General features: G+C 34.6%; 1 protein-coding gene across 13 annotated transcripts in view; it reads right to left on the bottom strand.

Annotated features, from left to right (window-relative positions):
• Window positions 1–695: 695 nt before the first annotated feature.
• LOC149548157 (uncharacterized) overlaps window positions 696–23625 on the bottom strand; it is a 208328-nt gene continuing 185398 nt past the window's right edge. For 3 of the 13 annotated variants that reach the window (XR_016353991.1, XR_016353990.1, XM_089792186.1), the window contains 2 exons: window positions 21649–21828; window positions 696–1019 (listed from right to left, as the gene is read on the bottom strand). Coding sequence is in view for 2 of the 13 variants with exons in the window: in XM_089792186.1 (XP_089648312.1) it covers window positions 983–1019; window positions 21649–21828 (217 nt within the window). In the remaining 11 variants the exon portion in view is untranslated. Of the gene's footprint in view, window positions 1020–17628; window positions 17780–18117; window positions 18209–18372; window positions 18421–21587; window positions 21829–23625 lie in introns of those variants that run through there. The other 10 variants (XR_016353989.1, XR_016353992.1, XR_016353994.1 and 7 more) reach the window with 7 other exon arrangements.

The raw sequence follows: 23625 nt of genomic DNA, 5'->3' as shown, positions 1-23625 counted from the left end.
CATAACATAAAGTGAATTTATGTGTATTTTTCAAAAAGTGAATGTAAACTTGAAGATATAACATGATATTTTAATTCATGCAGTTGCACCTAGAGAGTCCACTTTTTGAGCACTAAAATGATCATATCTTTTAATTGTCAACTCCAATTAAGCCCTAAGATAGACCGAATCAAAGGGAAAACCAAAAGACCAAAAGCCAACAAACACACACTAAAAAATGAGAAAAAGGACGTTAAAGATATCAAAAATCAAGCATAGGCTCAACAAACAGAAAAACTTTTAAAAACTTAATGAAAGTTTTCAGTAAAGGGATAAATTATATCAATTGGCGTCAATTGGTTGATCAATGTTAGCCAATTAAATAATGAACTAACTCGGAGAAATGTGAAACTAAGTTGAAAAAGTTTTGTATTGTTACTTACATTTTGTGGTGGCAAAATGCAAGACAACATGTATGGATGCATCCTGAACCTGTATCAATCTTTTGTCACCCCCTATTTGCAATTTGGTTTCTTATGCAACAAGGGAAACGAGTTAGAGTGCATAAAGACCAAATTATCAACTATTTTTGCATCCAATTGTGTGTGCTTTACTAAGTGGATAATGATTCATGTACTCTGATTTCTCTCGGCTAAATAAAGACTTGCAATTTGTTGACTTTGCATATACAAAAGCCAATAGAGCCACAACACAAATAAGACAAAGGAAATAAGAACATTGCCAACATAAGATAAATAAGCATTATACAAAAAGGAAAATAAAACTATCCAATTATCTCCAAAATGACCAACAGAAACAAATTACATATCACAACTTTCATTGTATTGTCCATTCTCATGTCTCCTCTAATTGGATGATAAATCTCAGAGATATTATCAAAGTCTCGAACTATCCCTTGAGAAGAATTAGAATCAACCTTTTCCTCTTTTCGCCTCATGTCTTCAAGCAACATATCAAAGGCAGAATTATTATTGTATCTTTTTTAAAGTTGCATGTACCTTTCATAAACATCATCCATTCTGTCATCATAAGTAAAAAGATAAAACTTAGCTTAGAAAACATCAATAGTCATGAAATGCATTGAACATGCAATTAAACAAATTTTCTATCACATGTTTGATTTAGTTTGCAAGATGCATCCTTCAACTATTACAAAAATGACATTAAGAGTCAACTAAATATGTTGCAATATCGGAATCCACTACTCTTATGAGAATCATAACAGAAGCTAATATTTATTTGCTTTCATTAATTTCAAAAATTAGAGATCACAATTTTCAACCAACTATTGCTCATAAATGGGTTGTACACACACAAAGTTAAAGAATCACCATATAAGGGAGATAAAAATTTAACATCACAAGTACCTTAGGAAGATGGCATGTTAAATAAACTCTTAGGTTTGCTACAATTGAACTCTGTAGTCGAAATAGTTGAAACCTTAAACCAAGGCCAACAATAATGAAAACTTCAAGGATTCTTGTTCAATGTTATTGGAGAAGATAATGTCAATTGTGAGAACCTCTTCATAAAACTTGGATTCCCACAAACAACTCTGAAGAACCTCAAAGGACCACACACAACTCTGGAAATCAATTTCAGTCTAACCCATAGTGTTGATCAATATAGATGTTACATCCCTTCATTGTGAACTTTTAAAAATAACGGTAATAATTGTTTGATGAGAAGTGTGAAGTTAGACAGTTATCCAGTTTATCAATTATTTGACTTCATAAAATATGAGTAAGATGGTTTAAATTTCATATGTGGCATGTTGGGAAAGATTATGATGGATTTCATTATTAATGATTAACACACACTTAATATTTTTTTAATGAATTATCATTATAATGATGATGGTATCAAATCCTTCTTTCTCAACATATGTAGGAGGAAATTCATTCTACGAGTGGGGCAAGAGTATAATTAGCATAAGGAGATGTGAAAACATAATGAAGGTCAAGAATGCCATCTAAGATGGACTCATAACTGCTTTACCAGTCATCGAGTTCAGTAGGGGACTTGCCTTAGATATCTAGATGCTTGCTTTTCTCTTCTAGTGTAATCAAGAATTTCGACATTATAATTAATTTAAATACATTGGAACCTTCTTGTTGATTTTAAAATAACTATGGTGATCTCTTCTGTCACTTTTATTCAAGCTATGTGTTTAGATATTTGTGTTTATATATGTGTGTGTACCTTGCATATTGTTGCACTCTAAGATGACAAGGCAAGTGTATCTACAATGATCGAGATGTTGAGTACACAAGATGAAAGTTGAGACTAAGCTGATAATGCACATAAACATTTGGTACACATATAAAGAATATGTTATTCTTCTACCTAGCCTTGTGCGGCGTGATGTTTTCTTGATATCAAATTTGTGCTATCAACCAATGATATGTTTGTATTATGGAGGGATGCTAGGTGAGGTGGTAAAAGTAACTCCTCTTGCCACTGTAGGAAAGGAGTTACTCAGCCTTTGGGCCACCTTTTCTTGGGAGCTCATCTATTTGGAGATGTCCTCAATTTTGAATTTGCAAAATTGGACAACCCTACTCAATTTTCTCATGAATTCATAGGCATTTTCTCTAAGTTTTGGTGTTCTAAACAATGCGTTATGAAGGTAATTTGTTATCCCTTAAATTGTTGTTGTCATGTCTTTTCAATACCATTTTTTAAGGTTTCCATCAAGTTTTCCCTTATTTTCCTTGCTAGGATGGATCTTTCTTCCCTAACTACAAGTACTTGATTTATGGCAACCTTTGAATTGTTTTTTGTTTTAAAGTGTTTGTTGGCTTGGTTTTTGGTTTTGTTTTTGCCCTAGGATTGTCGCATTTTGAATTTCAATCTCAAGCTATTTTAGGCATCAATCAGAATTATTTCAAAAGTTATTAAGGAATTCTGATTGATGACTAAAGTTATTAAGCCTAACTCGATGTCTTTATTACTAGTTTCAAATCTCGCATAAGTGAGCTTTCTATTGGTCATTGCATAACATCTTAGGTATCACTTTTTTTACAAAATGAAATTAAAACTTCAGTTATACACATTTGCAAGTGAATATGATCTTTGATGAGCTTTTTAAATTGGTGTTCTTAAATCTCTTTACGTGTTTTCATTTTAAAAGAAAGTTGAAATACTTGTAAGAGTATATAAAAACTTCTCCTATGACATCTCCATAAGGAATTGTAAGGATTTTTATCATTTTTATCTTGTTTGCATTTCTTAATAAACAATGTTTCTATACTTCCAAGGAGAATTAATGCACTTTTTAAATACAAAAATGAATTACTTCATATTTGCAACTTTGTAATGTCTTTCCCAAAACACGTTAATGCGCTTTGAGGTATAATGTTTAATTTGCAAATGCAATGTAAAAAGCTCGTCCAAAGTCAAGGCAACATTTCTTAGAGGCTGAATATGTGTTGTTAAGTTATGATTTAACTTGCAAAAGCATTATAAAAGCTCATCAACAGCTTTAAAAGGTATGGTAATGATCTTTTATAGATGCATTAGACTTTAAAAAGTCGATCAATAGTCTTAAAGCATATTGACATTATTTTACTTATGTTTGTACATATCAAGAAAGGCATTTTTAAGTTAGAAGGATTTGTGAGAGGCTTGTAGAACTTGTCAACGGTGTAAGAAAAAACAAATTTTTTCTATATGTCTTTGGCTTCATAAAGCCCATTGATAATATAAAGGAGAGAAACATGTTTAAAGGCATGGGTATTAGCATCTAAAACCCGTCATTGCCTTCCTCACCATTTTGAGACTTGCATTAAGCCTCTAGAAGCTCATATAGGGCATTTTATGGAGTTACAAATTGTTTTCAACTTGTCACATCTCTGCAAAAATCACATTGATCATATAGGTCACAATAACGTCATTTTTATAAGGTAAATGCAGATTCTAAACTTGCAACATTTGATGAAAATCCCATCCAAGGGAAAAACATTTATTTGCAGCTTGTTTTCATTGATAAAAATCATGTGCTTCTTTTATAGACTTCACTTTTTCTTCCTTATTTTATATTTATTTGTAATAATTGGTAAGAGCCACGTTTTTGGAGTTGTCATTATTTTGAATGTCATTTTCTTTCATTTTGGTGCCTAGGGAGTTACAAGGTTTTACATAACTTCATAATATGTATTATGGGGATACTTACCACTATTGGGAGATATAAAGTCAATATACTTCAAGTAAATTAAAATTATATAAGGGGTCTATTTATTATTATTCCCAAATGTGAAAAATATGAATATTAAAAGAGAGGAAATTTAAATAAGAATTCTAGTAACTTCATTGGAGGATTACAGAAATAGATTTGAGGAAGACATTTGATAAACATCGCTTATTTTATTTGTCTCTGAGAATCTTGAGAGCAATGGCTTTCATTTACAAGAAATTTGAGGATGGAAGCCCTTGAAAATTAATGTATTGGATAAAAACCCATCTCCACATTGAGAGGTGAATGCACCCAAGGTTCATCATTAAGCATATTTGCAAGTTTACATCATAATGGATCTTCAACTAGCTAGGGTTTGAAAAAAGGAAAATCATATCAGCTAAGATTTGAAGTTTACTTGCAGGTGGAAGACATTCCTTCATATTTGGAAATCTAATTGGCATATTTTCATGATACCTTGGATGGCTAGGGTTTTAAGCTTCAACAATAAAAAAAAGGAGATTTGTGTCAAAATTTCATTTAATGTAGAGATGATTTGAGAATACATTGTTGCATGTCAACTAGGGTTTGTTCACCATCATTTTGGCATCATTTTGAGAAGGGTTAGGAAGATAAAGGTTGCTGATTAGATTCTTCACTTGTTGTTGTACATTCTGTGTATTTTCCTACTTATTCCAGATTTGCAAGTGATTGAAATATTGTTGTTAGGATTGTCTGAGTGTTGCATTATAAAGTTTATAGTTGGTTCAAGCAATTAAAAGAACATATGTAGTATTATAATATCCCTCCCGAATATGCTCCAAAATATTTTGCTCAATGATTTTTAGAATAACAACAGAGAATTTATGCCATAAAAACTAGCAAATGCTCATATAAAATACTCATAAAATGTTATTACATTATAAACCAGCAATACAACAACAATCCAATCATATAAATAGTGATAACGATCAGATTGGATAATTAGAAATGAACTTGAAATGCAACTGTGAATTCCATTGCAAATTCACCCACAAAAATGAATCGGGGCTATGTTCAATTCAACAAAGAACCTAAGGGTTTGGGTCCTTGGATCCTAGATAAAAGTGGAAGCTCCTTAATTTCTCCAAGAAAAATATCAAGCCATATCAATATCCAAGCATGCTCAAATGAATGAAACTTTCCTCTTATATGCTCAAAATGGTGACCGTTTGATTCCCTTTTCTTGTCCTTTCATCTTTTCCTTCTTTGTCACCTTAAACCCACTTTATAATATTAATTTGACCCATTCTATAACCTTGCATTAAGCTCCATTAAGACAAAAATAATATTTTATGAGTTGGACTTCTAAGTGTCCCAAAAGGGGGCATTACAAATCCTCCATCCTCGAGATTGCTTGTTGTCAAGCAATTGGTACAAGAATCCCATATAAATCTGCAAGTAGGTCTATAGCCCAATTTGAAAAGACATCCTATCACTCTGCGAAGCAAGATGTAAAAATGCAAATCGTCCATCAATCAAATCCCTGGATCCAATGTCAATTTCTGGAGAACCACCATGTTTGTAGGTTGTGTTACTTTGTTTATAGTTGCATCAAATCTCAAAATGTATAGAACTACAATAAAATCCTCAAAATGCAGAACATACATCCTATTAACACCTGGATCCCAAACCAACCTGTCAACTCAATCTTTGGAGTAGAAATAGGTGTCTATTAACCTGTCATCATCCTAAATTAGCCAACCGAATGAATAGATCACCCCTTCAAAACCAAAGACATCTCCAATATGTAGGAAGTCCACCTCATAAGACACCCACACATTGTTGCTATAGTATGAAATAGGAACAAAAATCACCCCATGAGGTATGTGCCTCAAGAGGAAATCAAACTACAACTCACTATCTTCCAAGAGTTAAGCCAAATCTGAAAATATAACAGTAGACCAAGTATAGAAACCTAGGATGCATAAAGATAAAATCATCATCTAGAAAACTAATAGCTTCCATCTCATGAAGACTTGGTGATATATCTATGGATAATTAGTATAAATTATTAACATCACCATAAGTACCAACACTCAAATCAGCATCTTCATCAATGAAATGATCACCATGTGTAAAGACCCTAAGTCTCGGCTACCTCAATAAATTTACTTTTGCTAACATCCACTTCCTTACCTTATCAAAAGATTGTCATTTTAATAAACATTTGGCAAGCAACGCTAGCTATGAAATTCTATTGATCCCTCAACAAATCAAAGGCTCAGAATATTAATAATTTCCTTGAGTTTTGTAAAGCAAAATAAATAGTTATAACTGTAATTTCTGAATACTGTAAATGATTGTAATCATCATACAGAAATGTTGTTGCCTTATTTTAAAGAAACTTTTGAATTAAAATTGGAAGAGGGAAGCCTAATATCAATTATCGCAGGATCATAATGCTGACATCAGCCCATATAGAACATGTCTGGTGTCCAAATTGAAAGCCCAACTCTCAATAAATGCTAACCCTGAATGCAATACGCAAATCATTCATCTCCAATACAGGACACCACCCCAAGCTGGTGTCAATTTCTCCAAACGCTAGTTCAAACTCCTTGATCAGGCAGTGGCTCTAGAAATTCTCAGTGGCCACTCACAATTCCTTGCAATTTGCAAAAATAAAATTGTAGGTGCCATGTAAAGATTGCCCAACCTCTAATAACAATCACCTAACCTCTGGAATTGTCTACCAATCCCTTAAGTCCAGATTTGCTAGTGATAATATGAACCACAGGCCCAAAAATACAAAATCGTAGGCCAAGAAAAGATATTGCAATCCTGTTTGTGTCAGACGCAAGCTCTTCTAATGCTCATATGACCCATGAATTGATTCGGATTCCCTAAAATACTAAATTGCAGGTACCAGTAGAATAAGCCAATCAACCTCCACGTTCAATGAACTGGATACAACTATCATTGGCGCTTGAATAAATGAATCGCTACCTCCAGATTGCTATATGCAGTATATAATTCTCACTATGTGACCTCCATCCAATTTATAGATTGGCAATTAGTTCATAGATAATTCACTACATGAATTCCCAATTATCATCAGTAAGAACACTCTCCTAGACACAAGCAAATAGTAGGAATAAAGTAGCAAATTATTATAAATCAGCAATAATTTGCACAACACTCAGAATTCTCAGAATTAGGAAACCAATCCCCCAATCACAAAAAACACAGTTGGGTTATCTATCCAATGAAGCCACAGTACATCAGCAGTGACTCCAAACAATCTTCAGAAACTCAGAGACCCTTATACTTTAGCAAGGGCTCACCATTCAGAACTTAGGAAAAAGCCACAAAGGCACAAAAAAAAAAAAAAAAATTCAAGTGTGTCTTTCCCAATGAAATGAGCTCTCATTAATAAGCTCTCGTTGGTAGAAGTTTCCATAAAACTCCACTTCAAAAATTGAGGAAGTTTCTCAAAAGAACTCAACACTAGAAACTTTCCAACTTGTTTTTTTAGAAATATCACTTATTTTCATTATTATAACAATATAAGCATTGTTATAATAATGTAACTCAATGAATAATAACTAAATAAGAGCTCATGCAATTATTAACCCGATCAACTGTAGCTGACGACCAACTGCCAAGCCATCCACGGTGCTGTCGAAAATAACAACTACTAAAAATAGACTTACTAAAAATAGTAAATCCATAACTGAGACCCCCAAAATGCCTTGTTAGCTCACGAGGGTCGTCATGGTGAATTGACTTGGCCAACTGCATGAACCTACTAAAAATGGGGACATTACAATCCTCCCTCCCTAAGATTGCTTGTCCCCAAGCAATCTTGGAGAAAAATGAACACACAATCCACCTGGATCCCAAAGGTAGAACTATGTACCATGTTTGTTATGTACAAGCAACTCTTGTAGCACCAACACCCAAATAATAGACATCAACATCAGAATTATCTAAAAACTGACCTGAGGTGTTGATGAAGGCAACAACCCATTGAAACTCAATGCAACTGAAATACCAACTCTATCCACACTTGAGTTCCCATCAAATTGATAATCACACCCAACTACATTGTGGAGATGGTAACAACCATAGGTAATTGAAACACTACCACCAACTCCAACCGCTGCCAAACTATCCCGAGTGTGTAGATACTGCAAGGGGTCTAACTTGCAACTTTCAATCCCATCTACAAAAGATGGTGCTAACCCATCCCATAATGGATGATATGAAACTAGAGCCAACCCACACCAACATGAAACCAAGTCCTCTACATGTGATAAGTGATAAGCACTCCTCACAATGTAATGTCGATAAAAGCTCCCAATCTTCGTCAAGGGTTCATCAGTATTAGTCCAATCTCTAACTCTAAACTACTGGTTAGGTAGGATCCTAGGCAATCCTCTCAGCAAACCCAACCTCAAAATCCATGTGGAAAAGCATAGTAGATAGAGTTTCTACAATCTTTCCCACTAACCTCTGAATAGTATGAGAGCCTCTGATGAGACTACCCTAAGACACTCTGTATGAATCCTCCCTCACATCCGAACTCTCCAATAGATACTCCATGAAGGACTTTGTGTAGTAGAAATTATATGTGGAAGCATTCACCTACTCCCCTGCGACCCACAGCTGATCCCACTGAAAATACAGCATTGCCAATTGTTCCATGCTATTAGTTGTATGAGATAAAGAAATAGATTCGCTTCCAACAGAAGGAAGCAAATCAACATGAAAGCTCAACTCCCCTGATATTCTCATCTCATCCGCACCTACTGCACCCATATCGTGGACGGATGTGTCAGCCCCATCATTATGTCCATCATCCCCAATCGTAGAAACAAACTCACCACCAACCACAATATGTAATGGAACTAGATCTAGGGCTAGTGTGGTCCGAACATGCTCCAACTCCATGGTTACCTCATCTAATCGTGACTGTGACTCTTGAAGAGCCCATTGAGTATACCGAAGAGAGTCCATAATCACCCCAACCTCTTGGATGAGCTCCACCACCTCCTCTTTCTTTAACAATGTCTCATGATATGTGCTATCCCACTCCAAAAGGTAATCTTGGTTAGCAACTAGCTACGAATAATTATGCTTCAAGATCCTGAAAGCCTCTCAAAGCGCATGAACCTCTGCTAGAGAAAGGGTACTATCACCGTGCTTATCAGACATAGGAGCACCCCAACCAGATGTAGACAGCATTTGATGGACAACATCATGATGCCCAAGAGCTAAAGAAATGTCACTATCACTCACCTTCAGCTAACTAGTCACATGATGTCTTTGTAACCCCTAACTCCTATGCAATCTCTCTATCTCACTAACTGCACTATGATAGAAAACTAAATCATAACTGCCCACCACAAGATCACTCATGTGTGTGCCATCATCCACACACAACTCCTCATCTAAAGAAATGGAAGCCCTCGCAATATCAATCTCCTCGCATGTCTTAGCTTCCACCGCAAACGTAAGATCATGAAAACATCGATCCTGGGACTCATCAAAAACCTCCTTGGAATCATCACCCAATATCTGATAAGGGTTATCATACCCAATGCAACTCATAGTATCATCAGATGTGTCCATACCATCTGCATCCACATCTCTTGACTTTGTTGCAACACCTATATCACCAACATCATAGTTGGGTGACTCATATGTGCCTCAATCCCACCTAAGGAAGCAACTACCTCATGTACTAAAGCAATACTATAGTATAAGTCGCCAATAACAACTCCCTCTTCTGTTGAGTCTAAAAAGTCAATAACAATTACATCATCAATTGCCTCTAAACTAATCATATCGACTACTTTGGGAGCCACAACCTGTTGAAGCTCAATGCTACTATCCATCACAGGCACCAACACATCCACATGTCCCTGTGAAACAAGTCCATCATCAGCATTGTGGACACTTGTTGAGGAAAACTCAAGCTTTGTTCCCTGCAACCTCGATGTCGGCCTTCTAAAGGCAGAAACCATATACCCCACTGCCCTCTCAACTGTTGCTGGATCCCACAAGCCCTCTGCCAACCTTTGTTGATGAAGCTTAAGCTTCTCTATACTCTCTTGCAAAGAATTCAATTTTTTTCTATCTTCCTTACTACTCCACCACCTCTTGGAACTACCAAGCCTCATGTATCTGTCCATAGTTGGAAAACACAAGAGTGTTGATCACTCCAATCACGACAGAAGATCTAAAATAAATAATATTTTCCTCCCCCACAGGATGGCAAGAAACCACTCTAATACCACTATAAAGACCCGTCTCGACTAACTGAATAAATTTACTTTTGATAGCATCCACTTCCTTACCTTATCAAAAGATTGTCATTTTAATAAACATTTGGCAAGCAACACTAGCTATGAAATTCTATTGATCCCTCAACAAATCAAAGGCTCAAAATATTAATAATTTCCTTGAGTTTTGTAAAGCAAAATAAATAGTTATAACTGTAATTTTTGAATACTATAAATGATTGTAATCATCATGCAGAAATGTCATTGCCTTATTTTAAAGAAACTTTAGAATTACAATTGGAAGAGGGAAACCTGACATCAATTATCGCAAGATCATAATGTTGTCATTAGCCCACATAAAACATGTTTGCTATCCAAATTGAAAGTCCAAATCTCAGTAAATGCTAGCCCTGAATGCAATACACAAATCCTTCAACTCCAATGCAGGACGCCACCCCAAGCTGGTGTCAATTTCTCCAAACGTTGGTTCAAGCTCCTTGATTAGGCAGTGGCTTTAGAAATTCCCAATGGCCACTCACAATTCCTTGCAATTTGTAGAAATGAATTCGCAAGTGCCAAGTAAAGATTGCCCAGCCTCTAATAACAATCGCCTAACCTTTGCAATTGTTTACCAATCCCTTAAGTCCAGATTTGCTAGTGATAATATGAACCATAGGCCCAAAAATACAAAATCGTAGGCCAAAGAAAGATATTGCAATCATATTTGTGTCAAACACAAGTTCTTCTAATGCTCATACGGCCCATGAATTGATTCAAATTCCCTAAAATACTAAATCGTAGGTACCAATAGGATAAGCCAATCAGCCTCCACGTTCAATTAACTAGATACAACTATCACTAGTGCCTGAATAAATGAATCACTGCCTCCAGATTGCTATATGCCAGTATGCAATTCTCACAATGTGACCTCCATCCAATTCGCAAATTGGCAATTAGTTCACAGATAATTGACTACATGAATTCCCAATTATCATCATCAAGAACACTCTCCTAGACAGAGGAAAACAATAGGAGTAAAGTAGCAAATTATTATAAATCAGCAATAATTTGCACAACACTCAGAATTCTCAAAATTAAGAAACCAATCCCCAAGTCATAGAAAACATAGTTGGGAGATCTACCCAATGAAGCCACGATACATCAACAGTGACTCCAAACAATCTTCAGAAACTCGGAGACCCTTATACTTCAGCAAGGGCTCACCATTTAGAACTTAGGAAAAAGCCACAAAGGCACAAAAAGAAAATATATTTTCAAGCGTGCCTTTCCCCAATGAAATGAACTCTCATTTATAAGCTCTCGTTGACAGAAGTTTCCATAAAACTCCACTTTCAGAAATCGAGTAAGTTTCCCAAAAGAACTCAACACTAGAAACTTTCTAACTTGTTTTTCTAAAAATATCACTTAAAGTCATTATTATAATAATACAAATATTATTATAATAATGCAACTCAATGAATAATAACTAAATAAGAGCTCATGCAATTATTAACCCGGTCAACTGCAGATGACAACCAACTGCCAAGCCATCCATTGCACTACCAAAAATAGCAACTACTAAAAATAGACTTACTAAAAATAGTAAATCCATAATTGACCCCTAAAACACCCTATTAGCTCACGAGGGTCACTATGGTGAACTAAATTGGCCAACTGTAGGAACCTGCTAAAAATGGGGACATTACACCATGAAGTAAAATCTTTGAATTATTTTCATTCAGTTCATAACTATCACACGACATTGTGAAGATATACTACTATTGTCATTAAAATTTGAGTTCTCATGGTTTACTTTTTGCTAGTCCTTAAAGTCTTCATTATCATAATGAACCACATATTGATAAGGTGAAGTGTATATATTATGCTCCTCTTCATTCTTGCCAAGGGTATGAATTCTTTCAATCATTTTTAAGATTTCTTTCGCCTAATAATTGGGACCATCTTTCATAGGAGCATTGTCATAGAAATCTAATTTTCAGATTGGTGTAATGAGTATTGAGTGATACTTAGTTGAAGACAGTTCATCCACATCCTTTTCTTTATCTTTTGCATGTTTGATGACTATATCCCTATCCTTGAGCAACTTCAAGTAATCTGATTTCATTCTTTACAATGCCCTCTTAAGAGTCGAAGGCTTGAACTATTGGTCCCCTTCATTATTCCCATCTCTTTCTCAACATTATCAATCTTCCACATGGTGTCTTCAATGTTTTTGTAGGTGCTTTTAAAATTCACTAAGGCTGCAATAGCCATATCATTTGATACTTTTAACTTATCCTCCAAATTACATGCTCCAAAATCATCAACCCAAAAAGACATTTCTGATTGGTCCTTCACTTCAGCCACTATAGTAACATCACCTTGCTCTAGTTGTTGAATACTAGACTCATTTTCGGTTGCATTGTTTTCAAAATTTTCCTCTATCTTCATATGTGTTGTCTCGTTGATTATTACAACATTGTTTTCAAATAGTTCACTCTCACTAAGGTTCATTTTCATCTTTTATCATATCATGTAGATGGTCATTTTCATGAAAAGACTTGTCAACCATAACCTCCAAATCACCAAATAAGATACTATTATATTCTTTACTATGATACATAGCTGATTCCATTTCTTGGGTTTCGTTATGTTGCAGCTGAACTATAAAGTTTCCAACACCCTCAATGTTGATATTCAATTCTTGAGTTGTCTCGTCTTCCTTGATCTTCTCACAAATGTGGTCAAGAGTCCAGGTGTGTTAGCCTATGAAACACAACAGCTCTTTCCTCATTTTGTTTTTGCTCATTGTTGGAGATCCTAAGACTTGTATGCCTACTGATCTTAGCTTTGGTTCAATCATAAATTCCTTGAACATGTCAAACTTATGTTCAATTAATTCTTCCACAAGCTCATAAGTCATAGATGACACCTTTTGACCACCTCTCCAAATGGCAAACAAATCTAACCGTATCCGCTTGCAAACTTAATCAACCTCATCCAGAGATAGAGACAAGATTGTTTTAATGCAAGCTTTCACATGGTCTAGGTGGTGCTTCCTAAACTTGCTCAAAAAATAATGAAACAGTTGAAGAATCATTCCTTCACAACCAAGATCCAACATGACGATATAAAATCTTATTTCTGTCATAAGTTCCAAGATTTTTGCCCTCTTACCAAAAGTAGGATGTTTAGCATCATCTAGTCTTTCTAAGTTGTCCACAATTAGCTGCATGACTTTCTTAAGAATGCTATCATTATACAGTGTAGAAGGAGCCATGATACTAACAATTTCACTAAGGCAAGAGGCAACTAGAAGTCTTACATCCTCTATGGGTGTTGCATTAATATGTATTGGACTAAGGAAATCATTGAGGGCTACAAAGTCCAATTTAACACCCTCTAGTCAAACTGATCCACTTTATAAACATGAATCTAGCTCTTACCAATTGGATAGAAGATCATCCCTACATTGCATAGACTACAATTGTCATCCTATGATGTACAACTTATTCCCTATTGCCTTTTCTTTTAGCAAATCCCTTAGCTACTCATGATTAAAAGTCTCATTGAATTCTTTCGAAAAAACTTCATGTTTCAAATTTTCCATCGAATTCATTATGGATTTTTTCTCCAAACAGTGAGATGCTACTACAAGATCCCTTACTAGGTATGTCCAAAAGAAGCTCTTTATGCCACAAACACCTACAAATTGCAACTCACAACCTACTACAGGTGGATAACTCAAATCAGCTATGCCCTTATCAGATATGCAAAACACATTTTATACTTCCATAAAGGTTGAGTTATGATATAGTTTTCCAAGTTTGAAATAATGGTGCTCTGAATTATCATGACGTTAATCACCTAGATCAAGTCCTCCAAGGAAAGCTATAGCATTTCTTCAATGGCCTACAAACATTGAACTAAGCAAGGCTTCCTTGTTGAAGATGAGTGAAGACAGTGCCTCTTCTTGAATAATACCATTTTTGGGTTGTCTTATTCACAACTATAGAAGGGGCTTGATATAATTTAATACTTCTGATTGCCCCATTACATCGCTTTTAAAAATGGATGCCAAAATTTTAGAAATTAAGGCTCCATTAGTGGCTCTTGTTGGGGACACATGCCCCTTGCAGGCATAATTAGATTCCAGCTATCTATGGGTGAAGAAGACCAACAAAAAAATACAAAAAAATAAAGCAAGACAGAATACAACAATTAGTCCAAACCGTAATATCAATAGAAATTTAAAATAAATATGAAAGGAAATGATTAAAGGAGAGAAAACCCCCTGAGAGCTCTTACTGGAAGAATGGCTTCAACTACTATCTGTGTACTGGGAAATCCTGCATGCATCCATTTGTATCCTGCAAAAAATAAGAATGTTCTCTAGCCTTTTCAAAAATGATAAATGGTCCTAACCACAAGGCTTCAAACTTCTCATGCTTACCCTTTTCCTGATCCTTAGCATCCCATTTTAGGACCCAATCACCTATTTTGAAAGACCTTTTCTGGGTTTTTTTGTCATGGAGAAATTTTACTTGTGTTTGCTTATTAATATTTTGCTCTTGGGCACACCTCCTATTATCATCAAGCTCAACCAATGCATTTAACCTTTCTTCCTTGAAGTCCATGTCTTCCAACTGTTCTTCATTTATAAATTTGTATATTGGCAATAAGTTATTGACAGGAAGCTTTGCTTCTTTACTGTAAACTAGGTTGAAAGGAGAGAAACTAGTAGACTTTTTGACAATGATTATGTTTGCCCCTAATGCGAAATTTAACTTTGAGTTCCAAGCGTGTTTGTTGTTGTCCAACATCCTTCTAATAATCGTCAAAATATTTTTGTTACTGGACTCAGCTTGTCTGTTGCCCTAAGGATGATAAGGTGATGAATATGACATAGTTATACCATATTTCTTGCAAAAGTCAATAAAAGATTGAAAACACATGCCATTATGTGCTAAAATCTTATGAGGAACTCCAAACCTGGTTAGAATATTCTCCATAAGAAATTTAATCACAACTTTTCTCGTAGATTGTCGGGTAGGTATAGCCTCTATCGATTTGGTGAAATAGTTGGTCGCTATCAAAATCCAACTATGTCCACTTGATTTGTCACTAATTTCTCTGATGAAGTCAATTCCCCACATTTGGAATGGCTCTTCTACTCGTAATGTTCTCAGTGGAAGGGTATCGTCATACTTTAGTTTACCTTAAAATTTTCGACATGCTTTACATTTTGGTACATAGGCATGACAATCCTTAAAAAGTTGGGGCCAGTAATAACCTGCTCGCAAAATTTTATGTGTCGTGGTTCTTGCTGAAAAATGACCACCACATACTCTTTCGTGCATTTATTTAAGAATGACTTCAGACTGGTCTATATCTAAATAGAAAAGTAGAATATCATCTTGGTTCTTCCAATACAAATCTCCTTGAATCAGAACATATTTAGTGGCTTGTAACTTAATGGTCTTTTTCTAATTATTGTTTAGATCATCTTTACATTTCATATGCCTTAAATAATAAACTATATCACTATACCCATTACACCTTTCGATACTAACCTCAGTGTAATCATCAATGATTTGATAAACTTGCACAGTTTCTAGATTCGATTCTGCCATGAGCTTAGCTAATCCTTGTCCTCTAACTAGTTATGTAATTTGAATGTCTATGTTGAATTCTTGAATATGGTTTATCCATCTACATCGTCTCCTGTAATCTCAATCTATCTAAAAATATCGTTGATAGCTACATTAGGCACATAGGCAATAATTTCGGCTCCAACCAAGTATGGTCTAAAGGACTTGACCACTTTAACAAGGGCATAGGCTTTCTTCTCATTGATGTCACAATTAAGTTCAACAACTTGTAAACTTTCACTAAAATAGGAAATGGGTTGCTCATGACTTTCTTCATTCTTCTGTAGCATCACATCAACTATGATATGATAAGAGGCAAATGAGAAGATTTGGAAGGGTTTCTTAAAATCCAGAGATTTAAGAACAAGACTTTCCTTGATAGTTGTCTTTATCTTTGCAAATGCCTCTATAGCTTTGTTATTTCATGCTATCTTAGCTCCTTTCTTAAGTATTTTTAAAATTGGTTTAATAAATTCACCAAAATTAGAAACAAATCTTCTTACTAAATTAATTTGACCGAAAAATGACTAGATGCCCTTAGCTGTCTTAGGAATTTGAATGTTGTCAATGGTGCCTACTCTCTTAGGATCTATCCTCGCACCTTCTTTAGAGACAATATGTCCTAAGAGTTTTCCTTCCGTAACCCCAAAATGGCATTTCAGGATTAAGGGAAATTCCATATTCTAGGGCTCTTATAAAAAAATTCTCTAAGTGTTTGCAATGACCTTCTGCCCTTTTAGAATAAGTAGTAAGGTCATCTTGATATACCACCATGATCAGATCAATCAATCCCTCAAAAGCGACATCCGTAGCTCTTTGAAAAGTAGCCCATGTGTTGGTTAAACCAAAAGCTATTATGGTATATACATATGTACCCCAAAGTGTCATGAATGCAGTTTTATATTGTTAAGATTCTTTAACTTGATTATATCCAGAGAATCCAAACATCATAGACAACAATTTGTTTCCAATCACCTTTTGTAATAAGATTTCCATATTGGGCAAAACATAGTTATCCTTCAAGGATGATATATTTAAATTTCTAAAATCAACACATAACCTAATATCACCATTTATTTTGTTGACTAGAACTAGGTCAAAAATCCAAGTCGAATGTCTGATGGGTTTAATGACACTGACATCCCTCAACTTAATCAATTCCTCCTTCATTTTAGGAGCTAAACTTGGGTTAATGGGCCTTTGCCTTTGCCTAAAGGGTTTAGCGTCGAGTTCCATAGGTATCTCATGTTGGAATCAATCTTCCCTATAAGCTTTCAATTTGTCATAGCTCCAGGCAAAAACATGCCTATCAAGTCAAGCCTAATCTTGGAAGATAATTTCTTTCCAATGAAAACATTCTTAGGAGAATGTTCATTTCTTAAATTAATTTCTTCGATGTCATTTAGAATTTTAGCTAATCTGCTAAGTTTTAAACTATCTCTTTCATCAAAGATTCTTTCTAAAGCTACCAGATATTAAGGAATTTTATTGGTTTTCAATTGAACTATTTCCTTACCAAACAACGTTTCTTTACCTTCCTTTTCTTCTACACATCCATTCCAGTCGATGTCTTGGTTCTCGTAATCCTCTTCGCATGTCAAGAACCCGATGAGGTCCTTATTGGTTTCGAAAACTTGCCAGTTTTGCACATCGTCGAGTATCGATGGTCTATTCTTCATTTCTACCTCCACAACCTCATCAAGTAGGAGATCAATTTGTCTGATTGCAAGATTAGCCATTATGTAAGCCAAATAATTATTTGATCTATCAATCCATTTAATAGAAAATGCATCAAAATATTCAATTAAGTCCCACACATAATTTCTATACTGCTTCAAACTAGGGTTTCTAGTTGCAAACTTGTGCCTAATTTGAGATATGATCAAATCTAAATCCCCTAACACAAAAAGCAACTTTATCCCATAAACTTTAGCAATATTAAGGCCAATGATCAAAGCTTCATATTCTACAATATTGTTTGTGTATTCAAAGTTAAGCAAAAATGTATATTACAATGTTTTACCAGATGGTGAAACAAATATAACACCAACTCCATTAATCTCTTTATTACATGCTCCATCGAAGTACATCCACCAAATATTTTCAAATCCTTCCTGCACATGCATCTTAATAGAATCAGTAACCTTGAAAACTGGTTTGGATACGCTTAACTGAAAATTGTCCATGTCAGATTGGAAAAAGTTAACTTCAGAATCCAGAGTACAATCTTCAATGACGTAGTATGACCGTAGTTCTCTTTCAATCTTGATTTCTTTACCTCCTACTGGTATAGTAGCATAAGATAGATCGAGTTGCACATGACCACCTACCAAGTTCAACCATTGTCAAGATAATAACATATCATAACTTGCAGAAACCTCAACTACAATAATGTCAGTTCTATATGATATCTGAGGAAAAGTAGGAAAACGAAGGTCAACATTTTTTTATAATACCCACTATTAGAACTGATCTATTGTCCATAGCATAACATTTCCCATAAGGTGTGTCAACTTTAAAACCAATTTCTTTCATGACATCAGCAAACATAATATTAACTGTCGCACCAGAATCTATCATACAATTTTAACCAACTTGTTATTAATCAATAAACTTAAATAGAATGGATTAACTTGACTTGAACTCTTATTTAGTGCAGTTCCTAAATATACAACTGGAGAATCTTCACTATGTCTTGTATCATTCTCATTATTAACATCTTCTATGCTAGACAAGATCTTCACAGTTTCCTCCTTGTACTAGGGAAATTTCATCATCTCCATTAGTGGACCAACAATTTTTAACTGGGATAATGCATGATTAATAAAAGTATGACAATCAGATGCTTGCTTATCGTTATGCTTGGTCTATTGTTCAGTCAATTTAGGAGGCTAATTAGTCTTCGCTTGTTTGGCTTGATTCTTCTTAGACATCTCTCCAGGTTGCAATTTTTTTGTGAACATACTAGCATGATTACCTTGCTTGATCTGTACCCAAAGTTTTGTTTCTTTGTTGATATGTTTGTTTAGCTTGCTCAATGACTACAATGGTATATGCTCTCCTTTCCTCAGTTGTCAATCTCAAAAGAGTAGGTGTCTCATTCTCATCTGAAAATACTTGTTGGATGTGATGTTGCTGATTTATTCTCCTTGAATGATAAGTTGAATTCTGATCTTCCTCAAAAAAGTCATCATCCTCTCTGCCCCATAAAGGTTCGGATGATAGAGCATTAATGGTGTGTTGCTCTTCTCCTTCTTGATTCTCTTATAGGACTGATTGTGCTACAACACAAATTTCAGCAGCATGGGGCAATCTGCAAACTTCACACCATGCCCTGTTATCAATCATATTAACTTTCTTCAGAGGATCTGGAGTATCCTTGGTATGATACTATCTTTCTAGCTTTCCATCTTTCCACTTCATATTATAGGGCAAATCCTACAATCTTGGTCTATCATTTCTCTAAAAAGGTGGCCTATCATCCTGTTTTGTTTCATCTTCATGTCCTTAAGCATATCCATTTTTTCTTTAAACTCATCTTTCTTAGGTGCTTTAGGATTATATAACTTTGCATCATCTCTCTTATTTTCCTTGTCGATCACTTTCCTGTTGTTTTCTATTGTCATAGCCACTTTGAAAGCTTGCGGTAAGGAACTTGGGTTATGAGATCTTATCTCATAGTGGGTCTTGCTGTCAAATTCACTTAGATAGAAATCAATCAGAAAAGAATCAACCGGTCTAATTTCCCTTGGAAATCTGTTTAATACTTTGTTAAACCTTTTGTTAAACTCAGAAACTGATTCATTTGCTTTCTTCCTGATACTTGTTAATTTGTGTGAAGAAAAAGATGTATCATTATGATCTCCAATTTGTTCTATAAATTGATCAACAAAATCACACCACCCAATTATAGACCTATCTAGGAGACATTAATATCATTCAGTTGTCTCCTCTATCAAGGATTGGGCAAAAAGCTTCATGAAGACATCCTCATGATCTTCAACATCTTCAATTGTATTCTTTAAATTAATAATGTGTTGTTTGGCAGATTCCACTCCATTCCCTGAAAACTTTGGAATAGCGATTTGCAAATCATTGGACACTGGGTTGGGATATCCTTTGATTCCATCAAAATCAAGTTGTTGATACCTTTCAATGATCATAGGTTGTCTAATAGCTTAATTCCTCATCCCCTAATTTTGTGTTGCATAACCAAGGTTATTTTGGTTGTTCTTTCTATTGTTCTGATTTGCACCATGGGGTTGCCTAAAATTTGTATTATTTTGTGGGATACCTCTACTATGTTGCCTAAATTCCTAACATATTGATTGTTGTTGGGGTGTCTTGCAACACTGTTATTCTAATTTTTTTTAATCTATTAATATCTATTAATACAATATGTTTACATGGCTGGTGGTGAATTGTGAGTCCAAATTTTTCTTATGAGGAGGGTTATATTTTGAGGATGTGTTCACCTCCTCGTGGACTTGCTCTATTCTTTCCTCTCTCCACCTATCCAACCTTTCTTCATTGCTTGCTTTTCTTTGTGGAGATATACTATTATCTCTTGATATTCCTATTTTTTCAAGTATATCATATGGCTGCATCTTAAGAATCTTCACTAATATTGTGTTGTTTCCATTAATTGTTTCAACCATCTTTACGATAGTGTCTCACTACATTAACTCCTCTTGATTTTCACCATCATCTGTTTGAGTTATTTCGCAGTGCGGTTCTTCAGCCACTCTAGGAATCTAGAAAAATGGATTAAATTTTTCTTCATTTCCAGGACTACTGTGATTTGAACTATTTCTTTCATTTTGTCAATTAGTCCTTTCATGAAAATCCCTATGACCTGTATAAAGCATCTTTGACTTTTGCATTTGTTTTTTCTTCTTTCTTGGCTTTCTCTCAAAGGTTAACTGTGCAAATCTTTTAGGTCCTATATTTACTGACCTCAATATAATAATGCACAAATTGAATAACTCCTCAATAAGGTTAACTCCTCAATATAAAACAAATTGAATAATGCACAATAGAGTTGCCACCCTCTTAGGGAAAGAAAAATAAACTTCTAGGTACCACCTCAGTAGAGTGTGCCACAAATGATCTCGAGCTTTTAATGTAAAAGAATAATTCTGAAAATTTAACAATAATAATAATTACGATTTCAGATTAAATCACTTTAAGCTCGTGTGCATTGAAGCAAAATAATTAATGTTTTCAAATTTCAATTTAAGAATATTTTACTCAATCATATGCTGAAAAATGAGAACATCAAAAATCAAATAGAAAATTCAGATTTAGGAAGGACTTGAGATTTTGTGTTTATACTCAAAATGCTGATATAAAAATATGATCTCTAAAATCTAAATAATATCTAATAGAAAATAATGAATGCTGAAATTAAAATAATAACTTTTTCACAGCTTGGAATATGCTTTGATAATCAACAAGATATTAAATGTTGAATAAGCAAAATCTGAAACTTACCAAAGGTTGTGATTAAACAAATCTCTATATTGGTCTAAGATAAGAAATTCGCAAAGCTTACTTGCAACAATCCCCAGTAGAGTCGTCAATCTGTTGGTTCCCAAAACCACAGATTGGAATGCTATGAGTCTTGCCAACTTGACGTTGGGATATCCAACCAATTCTGACCAACTTGACAAGATCAACTAGTGCGATCTTATGTAGTTCTGGCTCTGCAAGGCCAAGGCAGGTGCACCTGATCCTGAATCACTTAAAGCCAAAATTATATAAAGCAGATAGATTAAATGCAACAAGAGTCTCCCAAAATGGCAAGAGGATTAGGAAACTTCTAGATTGCTTGAATAAGTATAATCTTGAGTGATAACTTCAAAATATGATTATTCTAAACTTGTAAACGCTAGAAAGGAATAAAGTTAACGATTAAATAGAATATGAGATTGTTTTAAATAAAAAGATATAACGAATCACTAAAACAAATAGATATATCAAACTTTTAAAGGAAAGATACGAAATTGTTGCTAGCATATGGATGAGGAATTATGAGCAAATTAATGACCAGTGCCAGAATTTAAAGGAGGTCATAGAGTCAATACTACAAATTTTCACATACAACTTTTATGATGTCTTGAATCTATAAACAATTTAACTACCAAGATGCGACAAATAAATTGTACTCATGCATATTCAAACTAGTCTTTAATGTTATAACTCTTACAGAGACAAAATAGATACAAATATGGAAACAAATTCAGTATTTCACAATATGTTTATCAAGTTTAAATAGCTGTAATTAATTTAGTCCATTTATCTTCATAATAATAAGAAATGATCACAAAGGATGAACTATGTAATAATATGATTCTAAAGCTTCAAATAAAATAAAAACTCTTACTAATCATGCCATAGATAAGATTGCATTGAAGACATTCATTTGTTGATGCTCAATTCGATGCAACTCAATCCCAAATAACATATAAAAAAATTATCCAATACTCCAATATCCACCAGCTTGGTTCAAAATCTAGTCTTTGCCAATGAAAAAATTATATATCACAGGTGCTTTAGAAAATGCAAAGAACTTGTGAATATTGTATGAATTCTTTAATTTGATTTTTCTATCTCCTATTTATAGACGATGGAAAGGAATTTGCTCAACCATCACACTCTTTTATAACAAGAAACTAACCGATGCAAAACACTTAATATAATTAATTTTACCAAATTATTACCGGCGGTTTCATAGTTTTGTGTTTTATATTTTTTAATCGTGGCAATACTGGGTTTGAACATTTCTCTCCACACGCAATACACTTCAATTCTTCCGCTCCACATCTACAAATGCCTTCTCCTCCTTAACCGATCAAAACCATAATTTTTAATATAGGCATTGTGCATTTTGCGTATTCGCTTTTCTTTTCCACAGCATCTCTCACGAATGCACAAAGCCTTTCTCCTTTGTTTGAACGCCTACAACAAACACAACAGAAGATAGATAGATAGATAAAAATTTAACGTCCACGAGGCTAAAAATAGCCTATGGGATAGCAAGACAACTCAAGCAGACTTAAGTAGCGTTGTTCGCCTCTTGTGTAGACTAATGATGAGCCCCCCCAATTGCTCAATGTACTCTTCGTTGAACAGGTTATGCCAAGAACTGTCACATATAGTATCCGCAAACTTATCCCTGCTATCCTTGTAGGCCTCACATTCTAGAATAAAGTGTTGTTCAGTTTCCAATTTCCCAGAATTGCAAAATCTGCAAATTCTCTCTTCCCAAGCCTCCTTTGGCCTCTTCCAAAGCCCGGTCTCACAACGAAGTTGGTGAGAGTTGGTTCTCAGCCGAGCAATAAGAATTTTAGCTCTCCAAGAAATGTTGGCTCCTATGTATGTTTTTTCGAGTTGATCACAAGTGGGGTTGAACTCATTTATATAATATAGTTTCTTCCTCCCAATCTCGCTTCCCCAATTTCTCTTGTAGAATTTCTCCATAACAAAGACCTTTATTTCTTTATTATTTGTGGAGCACATATTGAAATGA

The sequence above is a fragment of the Cupressus sempervirens genome, chromosome 7 (assembly GCF_028749045.1).
Source record: "Cupressus sempervirens isolate cs-2001-9-10 chromosome 7, ASM2874904v1, whole genome shotgun sequence".
Taxonomy (NCBI): Eukaryota; Viridiplantae; Streptophyta; class Pinopsida; order Cupressales; family Cupressaceae; genus Cupressus; species Cupressus sempervirens.
The sequence above is the reverse complement of the archived record's forward strand: the minus strand, read 5'-3'. Positions and strand labels throughout refer to the sequence as shown.